We start from the raw sequence: 13,252 nt of genomic DNA on the forward strand, positions 1-13,252 counted from the left end.
CTAACAAGCCATCTTGATAAGTGAATTCAAGTTAATTCAGGAACCGACAGCATTACTGAACATTTTTTTTCGTCATGAATCTTGTTCTAGAGGCAGCTCTGCAGAATGGTCACTAACTGGCACAGCCACAAAGTCATCAAATCTGATTTGAAACCTAACCCTAATCTTGGAGGCAGGAGTGGCACTGCAGCATAGCTGGGGTATTCTTGAGGATGGAGGCAGGAGTGGCACTGCAGCATAGCTGGGGTATTCTTGAGGATGGAGGCAGGAGTGGCACTGCAGCATAGCTGGGGTATTCTTGAGGATGGAGGCAACAGTGGGACTGCAGCATAGCTGGGGTATTCTTGAGGATGGAGGCAGGAGTGGCACTGCAGCATAGCTGGGATGGAGGCAGGAGTATTCTTGAGGATGGAGGCAGGAGTGGCACTGCAGCATAGCTGGGGTATTCTTGAGGATGGAGGCAACAGTGGGACTGCAGCATAGCTGGGGTATTCTTGAGAATGGAGGCAACAGTGGGACTGCAGCATAGCTGGGGTATTCTTGAGGATGGAGGCAGGAGTGGCACTGCAGCATAGCTGGGGTATTCTTGAGGATGGAGGCAGGAGTGGCACTGCAGCATAGCTGGGGTATTCTTGAGGATGGAGGAAGCATAGCGGCATTGAGAAAAGTAGACAAATGGAAAGAATGCACTGAAGCATTTTAACATCTTCCCAAGCCACCCACACAATCCGACCCCAAACCAAAGTCTAACTAAATAAACAGCCAGGGAGGAATGTGCTTTCATCATGCCCTCCAGGAGACAAGAGTGCTCACATCCATTTCATCCCTCTCTCCTTCAGAGGCACAAAGTACTTTAGAGTGTTCCTGTGATCGTCTATTTTCCTTTTTTGTCATAGCCCACGTCCCTGTCCTCAGACAGCTGACTGCATGGAGTCTGAGGTCTGCAGCAGCGTTCCTTTCCTATTTTCAAGCTAATTTTTATTCCATGTTCTATGGTTAGGGACGAAGATTCTCATTTACAGAACAAGGTCACACGCGGAATCAGGTCACCAGAATATCCAAAACAACGCAGCGAAACCTTCAGCAACAGCAGTGAAAAGGAAAAAAAACATCTTTGACTACCAAAAAAAATGAATAGGTGAATGTGTAAAAAGGGTATGAAAGGTAAAATGACTCCCATGTTATTTCATAGTACTATGACAGACAACTTCTAAAGCAGAGGAGGCTGGTGGGATGAGCTATAGGAGGATGAGCATTGTAATGGCTGGAATGAAATAAATGTAACGGTATCAAACACATCAAACACATGGAAACCACATGATCGACTCCATTCTATTTACTCCATTAGAGCCATTACAATGAGTCCCGTCCTCCTATAGGTCCTCCCACCAGCCTCCACTGTTATAAAGTTGACTAATTTGCTCTTTATGTGTGTACTGGCCTTCCAATGTGTCCTTCAGACTGAGCTGGGGGGTTTGATCCAGCGGACTGATGATATAAATCAGTGTGTTTGTGTGTGTGTGTGTGTGTGTGTGTTTGTGTGTGTGTGTTTGTGTGTATGAGTGCATGCTGCACAGTGTGGCTCATTCTTGTGTGTGTGTGTGTGTGAGAGCAGCCAGGTCACACCAGATCCACAGCAGTTTTAGACATTTGTCCAGGTCCTCAGGACATCAGGAGATGCCTTCAAGACTGTCCACTAGGGGCAACATGAGCACCTATTACCATCTAGTAGGGAGATGCCTTCGATACTGTCCACTAGGGGCAACATGAGCACCTAAATCAAATAATTTAAAATTGTATTTGTCACATACACATGGTTAGCAGATGTTAATGCGAGTGTAGCGAAATGCTTGTGCTTCTGACAGTGCAGTAATATCTAACAATAATATCTAACAGTAATATCTAACAAGTAATCTAACAATTCCCCAACAACAACCTAATACACACAAATATGAAGGGGTGAATATGAATATGTACATACAAGTATGGATGAGTGATGGCGAAGGTGCAATAGATGGTATAAAATGCAGTATATACATGTGAAATAAGTAATGGAAGATATGGAAACATTATTAATGTGGCATTATTTAGAGTGCATTGTATAAAGTGACTAGTGATCGATTGTGTATCTGTAAAAGTTTGTCAGGGTTTTGGGTGACAAGTCAAATTTCTTCAGCCTCCTGAGTTTGTCACGATGTGGATAGGAGGGTGAACCCTCTGCTGTTTCCTGAAATCCACAATCATCTCCTTTGTTCTGTTGATGTTGAGTGAGGTTTCCTGACACCACACTCCGAGTGCCCTCACCTCCTCCCTGTAGGCTGTCTCGTCGTTTTTGGTAATCAAGCCCACTACTGTTGTGTTGTTTGCAAACTTGATGATTGAGTTGGAGTCGTGCATGGCCACGCAGTCGTGATTGAACAGGGAGTACAGGAGGGAACTGAACCCTTGGGGGACTGAACCGCACCCTTGTGCGGCCCCAGTGTTGAGGGTCATCGAAGTGTAGATGTTGTTTTCCCACCTTCACCACCTGGGGGCGGCCCATCAGAAAGTCCAGGACCCAATTGCACAGGGTGGGGTTGAGACCCAGGCCCTCCAGCTTGATGATGAGCTTGGAGGGTACTATGGTGTTGAATGCTGAGCTGTAGTCAATGAACAGCATTCTTAGGTATAGGTATTCCTTTTGTCCAGATGGGATAGGGCAGTGTGATGGCGATTGCGTCGTTTGTGGACCTGTTGGGGCAGTAAGCAAACTGAAGTGTGTCTAGGGTGGCCGGTAAGGTGGAGGTGATATGATCCTTGACTAGTCTATCAAAGCACTTCATGATGACAGAAGTGAGTGTTACGGGCGGTGGTCATTTAGTTCAGTTATCTTTGCCTTCTTGGGTACAGGAACAATGGTAGCCATCTTGAAGCATGTGGGGACAACAGACTGGGATAGGGAGCGATTGAATATGTCTGTAAACACACCAGTCAGCTGGTCTGCACATGCTCTGAGGATGCGGCTAGGGATGCCGTCTGGGCCAGCAGTCTTGCGAGGGTTAACACATTGAAATCTTTTATCCCCAGAGAAGGGGGCGGGGGGGCGCTGTCCTTCTTAGTGGGCTGCGACTGTGGCACTGTATTATCCTCAAAGCAGGCAAAGAAAGTGTTTGGTTTGTCTGGAAGCGTGACGTCGGTGTCCGTGACATGGCTGGATTTCTTTTTGTAGTCTGTGATTTTCTGTAGACCCTGCCACATACGTCTTGTGTCTGAGCTGTTTAATTGCGACTCCACCTTGTCCCTGTACCTGCATTTTGCTTGTTTGATTGCCTTGCGGGGGGAATAGCTAGACTGTTTATATTCAGACATATTCCCAGACCTCTTTCCATGGTTAAATGCGGTGTATCGCGCTTTCAGTTTTGTGCGAATGCCGCCATCCATCTACGGTTTCTGGTTAGGGTAGATTTTAATTGTCACAGTGGGTACAACCAGAGGTGTGGACTCGAGTCAAATGACCAGGACTCGAGTCAGAAATATGATGACTTGCAACTCGACTTTGACTTTAACACCAATGACTCATGACTTAACTTGGAATTTAGCCTTTTGACTCGACCAGACTTGATACCCTCCCGAAGCCCAAATATTAAAAATGATGCTATTAAAAAAATGTGCAGCGCATCAACTCTTCATTTAACAGCTTACAGTTTGAATCGGACAGCAGCCAATCATATTGTGCCAGCTGAGAAAAAGTTGCACGTGGCAGTGCAGAGGAACGTCTGCGGGTGAATTCAGATGGAGCCCTTGGAAAGATGATACCCAAAATGATTATTTTCGGATATCAAGACGACGCTGTATCAACAAAAGCGGATTGCAACTTACAAAACAAGCAGGAAGAAAATTACAGACCGAAGTGCAGCAATTTCCAACTTTGTTCGACATTTGAAGCTGCACAAAGAACTGTAAGTCATGGCTAATATAGCCGGCAGCTATGTAATTTATAACTTGGCTAGTGTTGCATGTAGGCTAACGTAATGTTAAATCAATGAGCCTCCACACAGTCAGTCAGTGTGGGAACGTGTCAGTCAGTCAGTGTGGGAATCATTGCACCCAAGATTGAGCTAAAACTGGCTAGGCAGTTGGTAGCCTAAATCCTGCCTGATGTTACTGCTGTTCCTAAAACCATTGACATATGTTAGTCTACTGTAACCACACACACAGAGCGTGTGTGTGATTGTGTACAAGCCTACATCGCCCGATTGCGCCCCATTGCGGTCCCGATAGTCGATCACTATTTGGGGGGGTCTTCTCATGGCTACCCATGTATTCCCATGGAAATATAACCTTTATTTGGAAAGTAATAAAAATATAGATATTTTTTAAAGCATTCGTGGTTTGCATAAATGTGATATACTAAGTATTACTCTTGTTAAAAATATGAAATGGTATTACATTTGGTGAAGAGCACATTATGACTAGTTTAGGACTTGATGCTCAAAGTTTAGGACTAGAGACTTGACTCGGACTTGCCTGTCTTGACTTGGGACTTGAGTGCTAAGACTTGAGACTTACTTGTGACTTGTAAAACAATGACTTGGTCTCACCTCTGGGTACAACATCTCCAATGCACTTCTTTATAAATGCACTCACTGAGTCAGCGCATAGGTTGATGTTGTTCTCTGAGGCTGACTGGAACATATTCCAGTCCGCTTTACCATCTAGTAGGGAGATGGTAATGCGAAGGCATCTCTAGTAGGGAGATGCCTTCGATATTGTTCACTAGGGGCAATGTTAGCACCTATTACCATCTTGTAGAGAGATGCCTTCGATATTGTTCACTAGGAGCAATGTTAGCACCTATTACCATCTAGTAGGGAGATGGTAATGCGAAGGCATCCCTAGTAGGGATATGCCTTCGATATTGTCCACTAGGGGCAATGTTAGCACCTATTGCCATCTAGTAGGGAGATGCCTTCGATACCATCCACTAGGGGCAACATGAGCAAATATTACCATCTAGTAGGCAAGCAGTTTGCTATCGAGTGTGCTTAAACCGCGAGCTACGGCTCCGAGATTCGCAGGTTCAATCCCGGTGCAAGGCACTCATTTAAAGGTTTTCTGTTTTAATCCTATCCGAAACCCTATTACTTACCACAACCCGTCAGAATAAATGCCTACATTTAATCATATTTTTTTTTCCTGTTTTAACCCTCCCTGGACAAACATTGAATACTGAAATGAGACCATGAGATCTCGTTGGCGAGATCTTGTTGGTGAGAGAGAGAGAGATCTGATTTTAAAAATACCTTCACTTGGCACAAATAGTTACATCATTAAAACACAAACTTCATTAAATTTGAACAAACTTGAAAGTTAAAACCAAGCCTCCCCCTCCCACCACACATAGAACCCCCCTGATACCCCACATCTCCACAAAATCCCCCAGACGGTTCACCAGCGCCCCATATACATAATCCACTTGTAGCTGAGACCGCACCAGCCCCAGCAACACAGCTCTGGGGTCCCTACGTCCCACACCCAGCATCTCATGTTTCCTCTTCTTCCATATTGAAACTTTGCCTGCCCCCCATGTAATCCACTACACCTATTTGCTACATATAGGTCCACAGTCAATCCCAAACCTAGGCCTGTGCAACAGCCCCCAAGGGCAGAAAACATCCCTACCAACCTGGAATAAGAAAAAAACTCCTCCCCACAGAAAAGACACCTCCTCCCCACTGATGGATCAAGGTGTGACACTTATCTGTTTGTAGCAATAGCTCCGTGAATAATCCTCCACTGTAGATCAGCAATAAGCTCCTCTATGGGAGGATTATACAGGTAGCGCCAACATCCTCTCAGAGAAGAGCCCGGCCCCAAAACCCCGGCCACCCTGTTGCCCTCAGAGCAACCTTCACAGCCACCGCATACAGAGCTTTTTTGCTGGCTGTGCAAAAGGACTCCAGCTCCGGAGTCTTAAACGATAACATCATTCCCTCACCCTCCTGGTATTCCCCTGCAGCGGCAGCAATGGTGAACGGAGGTAGGTCAGTGTCATTCGTAGTTAGATGGTCCAGTCTCTGCCTAGTCCCCAGCAGCTCTCTGAACGAGTCTGGCAGTGCAGCTCGGAACCCCTCCACCACCTACTGCAGCAGCCTGGTTGACTTTATGGAGGAAGCCTCCACCATGTCGCTGCCATATTTCCACCCAGACTCTTCTTGCAGGTCACCCAACTTAGGAAACCCCACTCTCATAAGCCTGGCCCGCAAGCTGACAGAGGTCTGGATGAGTGGATTGTGAAACAGTTGCTCCTCCATTATCCTTGCTCCTGGCCGTGAAACATCTCTGTGAACAGATAGTCTTTCCCCACGCCCAAAGCACGGCGCGGTACAACGGAGTAATGGCTGACATATTGACCTGCTCCAGATCCAACAGGAACAAGGTCCCTTGCTCTCCTCAGAACAGCCAAAGCAGTGTCTCTCCAAGACACCACCTGCTGTTACAGAAGTCTCTGTGCAGCTTGTAGATGGAACATTGTAACTCTGGATCCAATGTCTACCATCCCTTGACCCCCATCATGCAAAGGGAGGTGTAACACTGCTGCACGTGTCCAGTGTTGGCCAAACCAAAATAAATCCACCAGTAACCTCTGAAGTTGCTTGACAAGACACTGTGGGGGATCCAACATCATCAGCCTGTGCTAAAAAATTGTAGTGTCCAGGCAAACAGGACCCTTCCCCTGAAAGATATCAGTGGCAACAACCACTGCTATTTAGACAACTTAGCCACAACCTTCTCCACCAGCCCCTCCCAGTTTCCACCAACACCCCTAGGAACTTCATCCCTACTCTGGCCCACTGTAACCCCCCAGGAAGACTAGGAGATCCTGCTCTGGCCCACTCTAGCCCCCCAGGAAGACGAGGAGATCCTGCTCTGGCCCACTGTAGCCCCCCAGGAAGACGAGGAGATCCTGCTCTGGCCCACTGTAGCCCCCCAGGAAGACTAGGAGGTCCTGCTCTGCCCCACTGTAGCCCCTCAGGAAGACTAGGATGTCCTGCTCTGTCCCACTGTAGCCCCTCAGGAAGACTAGGACATCCTGCTCTGGCCCATCTCCCTATAATCGGACCTTCATGCATCCCAGTGATGTCTATCACATCTCTCAAAAGAAACAACTAGCCCATTATTGTCCAACCCAGGCACACAGTATGCCTGGTCCTTGTGAACTATTGGTTCCAAACAACCTTTCAGCCGATTTGCCAAACACTTGGACAGTATTTTGTAATCCAAGCAGAGCACGATACCTTCCTCCTGTTCTTCAATAGAGCTAAGTCCCCCTTCTACGGCAGTAGTGACAGCACTGCCTGCTGGTAGCTGACTGGTAGTTCAGAGTTCTCAAAGGACACCCGAAATACACCACAGAAACATTTGCGTAGGAATCCATAGTCCTCCTCATCTCCGCTGGATCCGACCGTGAAGGTCACATCAAGTGGAAGGTGCGCCAACTTCTTCTCCGGCTTTAGGAGCATCCATGTCCGTCAGGGTAGCATCCGTTCTCTAATGACCCTTCACCTGATCCTGTAAAATAATACCCCATCTGTGTCCGCTTAGCCCTGAACTCCCTCTCTGACCCTAAGTCCTGTTGCCCAATAAGGCTATTCTCAATGTCTCTAATATCCTGCTCCAAATTCTGTAGTAGTAGACCTTATCCTAGCTGTTCCATGGGCAGAGTACTTGTGTTTTCCTCACCTCCCACCATTGTCTTAGGTACTCAAACTCAACCTTCTTTCCTTTCCAACTCTCCCAAAAGACACCAAGCCAATCAGAAAAAGGGGAATCATGCAATAATTTAGCACTAAAGTGACAGTAAAATCTTGGACGAGGTACACCTGACAAGCTATACTCAATCGTTACCATGTGATGGTCTGAAAAGCCACTAGAGCAGATCTGGGAGCCCAGAACCCTGTTATAGCTCCCCTTACTGACATAGATCCTGATAAACCACTAGGAGCCCAGAACCCTGTTATAGCTCCCCTTACTGACATAGATCCTGATAAACCACTAGGAGCCCAGAACCCTGTTACAGCTCCCATTACTGACATAGATCCTGATAAACCACTGGGAGCCCAGAACCCTGTTATAGCTCCCCTTACTGACATAGATCCTGATAAACCACTGGGAGCCCAGAACCCTGTTATAGCTCCCCTTACTGACATAGATCCTGATAAACCACTAGGAGCCCAGAATCCTGTTATAGCTCCCTCACTGACATAGATCCTGATAAACCACTAGGAGCCCAGAACCCTGTTATAGCTCCCTTACTGACATAGATCCTGATAAACCACTAGGAGCCCAGAACCCTGTTATAGCTCCCATTACTGACATAGATCCTGATAAACCACTAGGAGCCCAGAACCCTGTTACAGCTCCCATTACTGACATAGATCCTGATAAACCACTAGGAGCCCAGAACCCTGTTATAGCTCCCCTTACTGACATAGATCCTGATAAACCACTGGGAGCCCAGAACCCTGTTATAGCTCCCCATACTGACATAGATCCTGATAAACCACTAGGAGCCCAGAACCCTGTTACAGCTCCCATTACTGACATAGATCCTGATAAACCACTGGGAGCCCAGAACCCTGTTATAGCTCCCCTTACTGACATAGATCCTGATAAACCACTAGGAGCCCAGAACCCTGTTACAGCTCCCCTTAGATCCTGTCTAGTCTAGCTGCACTAATCTTTCCCTCCACCACCTTCACCCATGTGTAGCTCCTGTCTCCCTGATTCTGTCTCTCCACATATCTACTAGTCCATGCTGTTTCAACATGTTGGTTAAGACCACCCCCGACTGTGGATGAGCTTCCTCTCAGTTCCTATCTAGTATGTAATCTGTCTTACAGTTACAGTCCCCCCCCCCCATTACAATACAGTTATTCCTGTCATACTGCAGCAGGGTTGTTTAAGCTTTTTAAAAAGCTGCACCCGGTCAGCCCTCCTGCTGGGAGCATAGAAATGAACAAACAAATGCAGAAAAAAACACCTGCCCCTTCTCAACCTCTGAGGTAGATATTACTTTAAGATCTAGGCCTGGTGAGAACAGAATCTGCTTCTCCTGCACTTACATTGGAAATATTCCCCCTCCCACTCCGTGCCCCACACTACCTCATTACCACCATCACTGTGTGTCTCTTGTAGGACCACCACATTTAAACGTTTACGCCTACTAAACTTATACACTACAGCCCTCCTATTCATGTCTCCTACTAAACTCATACACTACAGCCCTCCTATTCCTGTCTCCTACTAAACTCATACACTACAGCCCTCCTATTCCTGTCTCCTACTAAACTCATACACTACAGCTTCCTATTCCTGTCTCCTACTAAACTTATACACTACAGCCCTCCTATTCATGTCTCCTACTAAACTTATACACTACAGCCCTCCTATTCCTGTCTCCTACTAAACTCATACACTACAGCCCTCCTATTCCTGTCTCCTACTAAACTCATACACTACAGCTTCCTATTCCTGTCTCCTACTAAACTTATACACTACAGCCCTCCTATTCATGTCTCCTACTAAACTTATACACTATAGCCCTCCTATTCCTGTCTCCTACTAAACTTATACACTACAGCCGTCCTATTCCTGTCTCTTACTAAACTCATACACTACAGCCCTCCTATTCCTGTCTCTTACTAAACTCATACACTACAGCTCTCCTATTCCTGTCTCTTACTAAACTTATACACTACAGCCCTCCTATTCCTGTCTCCTACTAAACTCATACACTACAGCTTCCTATTCCTGTCTCTTACTAAACTTATACACTACAGCCCTCCTATTAATGTCTCTTACTAAACTCATACACTACAGTCCTCCTATTCATGTCTCTTACTAAACTTATACACTACAGCCCTCCTATTCATGTCTCTTACTAAACTTATACACTACAGCCCTCCTATTCCTGTCTCCTACTAAACTTATACACTACAGTCCTCCTATTCCTGTCTCTTACTAAACTCATACACTACAGTCCTCCTATTCCTGTCTCCTACTAAACTTATACACTACAGCCCTCCTATTCCTGTCTCCTACTAAACTTATACACTACAGTCCTCCTATTCCTGTCTCTTACTAAACTCATACACTACAGTCCTCCTATTCATGTCTCTTACTAAACTTATACACTACAGCCCTCCTATTCCTGTCTCCTACTAAACTTATACACTACAGCCCTCCTATTCCTGTCTCCTACTAAACTCATACACTATAGCCCTCCTATTCATGTCTCTTACTAAACTTATACACTATAGCCCTCCTATTCCTGTCTCCTACTAAACTTATACACTATAGCCCTCCTATTCATGTCTCTTACTAAACTCATACACTACAGTCCTCCTATTCATGTCTCTTACTAAACTTATACACTATAGTCCTCCTATTCCTGTCTCCTACTAAACTTATACACTACAGTCCTCCTATTCATGTCTCTTACTAAACTTATACACTATAGCCCTCCTATTCCTGTCTCCTACTAAACTTATACACTACAGCCCTCCTATTCATGTCTCCTACTAAATTTATACACTACAGCCCTCCTATTCCTGTCTCCTACTAAACTTATACACTACAGCCCTCCTATTCCTGTCTCTTACTAAACTCATACACTACAGCCCTCCTATTAATGTCTCTTACTAAACTTATACACTATAGCCCTCCTATTCATGTCTCTTACTAAACTTATACACTACAGCCCTCCTATTCCTGTCTCTTACTAAACTCATACACTACAGCCCTCCTATTAATGTCTCTTACTAAACTCATACACTACAGTCCTCCTATTCATGTCTCTTACTAAACTTATACACTACAGCCCTCCTATTCATGTCTCTTACTAAACTTATACACTACAGCCCTCCTATTCCTGTCTCTTACTAAACTTATACACTACAGCCCTCCTATTCCTGTCTCCTACTAAACTTATACACTACAGCCCTCCTATTCCTGTCTCCTACTAAACTTATACACTACAGTCCTCCTATTCCTGTCTCTTACTAAACTCATACACTACAGTCCTCCTATTCATGTCTCTTACTAAACTTATACACTACAGCCCTCCTATTCCTGTCTCCTACTAAACTTATACACTACAGCCTCCTATTCCTGTCTCCTACTAAACTCATACACTATAGCCCTCCTATTCATGTCTCTTACTAAACTTATACACTATAGCCCTCCTATTCCTGTCTCATACTAAACTTATACACTATAGCCCTCCTATTCATGTCTCTTACTAAACTCATACACTACAGTCCTCCTATTCATGTCTCTTACTAAACTTATACACTGTAGTCCTCCTATTCCTGTCTCCTACTAAACTTATACACTACAGTCCTCCTATTCATGTCTCTTACTAAACTTATACACTATAGCCCTCCTATTCCTGTCTCCTACTAAACTTATACACTACAGCCCTCCTATTCATGTCTCCTACTAAACTTATACACTACAGCCCTCCTATTCCTGTCTCCTACTAAACTTATACACTACAGCCCTCCTATTCATGTCTCCTACTAAACTCATACACTACAGCCCTCCTATTCCTGTCTCCTACTAAACTTATACACTATAGCCCTCCTATTCCTGTCTCCTACTAAACTTATACACTATAGCCCTCCTATTCCTGTCTCCTACTAAACTTATACACTACAGCCCTCCTATTCATGTCTCCAACTAAACTTATACACTACAGCTTCCTATTCCTGTCTCTTACTAAACTTATACACTACAGCCCTCCTATTCCTGTCTCCTACTAAACTCATACACTACAGCTTCCTATTCCTGTCTCTTACTAAACTTATACACTACAGCCCTCCTATTAATCTCTCTTACTAAACTTATACACTATAGCCCTCCTATTCATGTCTCTTACTAAACTTATACACTACAGCCCTCCTATTCCTGTCTCTTACTAAACTCATACACTACAGCCCTCCTATTAATGTCTCTTACTAAACTCATACACTACAGTCCTCCTATTCATGTCTCTTACTAAACTTATACACTACAGCCCTCCTATTCATGTCTCTTACTAAACTTATACACTACAGCCCTCCTATTCCTGTCTCCTACTAAACTTATACACTACAGCCCTCCTATTCCTGTCTCCTACTAAACTTATACACTACAGCCCTCCTATTCCTGTCTCCTACTAAACTTATACACTACAGTCCTCCTATTCCTGTCTCTTACTAAACTCATACACTACAGTCCTCCTATTCATGTCTCTTACTAAACTTATACACTACAGCCCTCCTATTCCTGTCTCCTACTAAACTTATACACTACAGCCTCCTATTCCTGTCTCCTACTAAACTCATACACTATAGCCCTCCTATTCATGTCTCTTACTAAACTTATACACTATAGCCCTCCTATTCCTGTCTCATACTAAACTTATACACTATAGCCCTCCTATTCATGTCTCTTACTAAACTCATACACTACAGTCCTCCTATTCATGTCTCTTACTAAACTTATACACTGTAGTCCTCCTATTCCTGTCTCCTACTAAACTTATACACTACAGTCCTCCTATTCATGTCTCTTACTAAACTTATACACTATAGCCCTCCTATTCCTGTCTCCTACTAAACTTATACACTACAGCCCTCCTATTCATGTCTCCTACTAAACTTATACACTACAGCCCTCCTATTCCTGTCTCCTACTAAACTTATACACTACAGCCCTCCTATTCATGTCTCCTACTAAACTCATACACTACAGCCCTCCTATTCCTGTCTCCTACTAAACTTATACACTATAGCCCTCCTATTCCTGTCTCCTACTAAACTTATACACTATAGCCCTCCTATTCCTGTCTCCTACTAAACTTATACACTACAGCCCTCCTATTCATGTCTCCAACTAAACTTATACACTACAGCTTCCTATTTCTGTCTCTTACTAAACTTATACACTATAGCCCTCCTATTCCTGTCTCCTACTAAACTTATACACTACAGTCCTCCTATTCCTGTCTCTTACTAAACTCATACACTACAGTCCTCCTATTCCTGTCTCTTACTAAACTCATACACTACAGCCCTCCTACTCCTGTCTCCTACTAAACTTATACACTACAGCCCTCCTATTCCTGTCTCCTACTAAACTTATACACTACAGCCCTCCTGTTCCTGTCTCTTACTAAACTCATACACTACAGTCCTTCTATTCCTGTCTCCTACTAAACTTATACACT

General features: G+C 44.6%; 1 protein-coding gene across 1 annotated transcript in view; it reads left to right on the plus strand.

Moving 5' to 3' along the window:
• Positions 1-6,276, plus strand: part of kctd16b (potassium channel tetramerization domain containing 16b) — a 34,172-nt gene extending 27,896 nt beyond the window's left edge. The window contains exon 2 of the mRNA XM_042309149.1: positions 5,999-6,276. Coding sequence (XP_042165083.1) covers positions 5,999-6,276 — 278 coding nt within the window. The remainder of the gene's footprint in view (positions 1-5,998) is intronic.
• Positions 6,277-13,252: the final 6,976 nt, after the last annotated feature.

This window comes from Oncorhynchus tshawytscha, linkage group LG30, assembly GCF_018296145.1.
Source record: "Oncorhynchus tshawytscha isolate Ot180627B linkage group LG30, Otsh_v2.0, whole genome shotgun sequence".
Taxonomy (NCBI): Eukaryota; Metazoa; Chordata; class Actinopteri; order Salmoniformes; family Salmonidae; genus Oncorhynchus; species Oncorhynchus tshawytscha.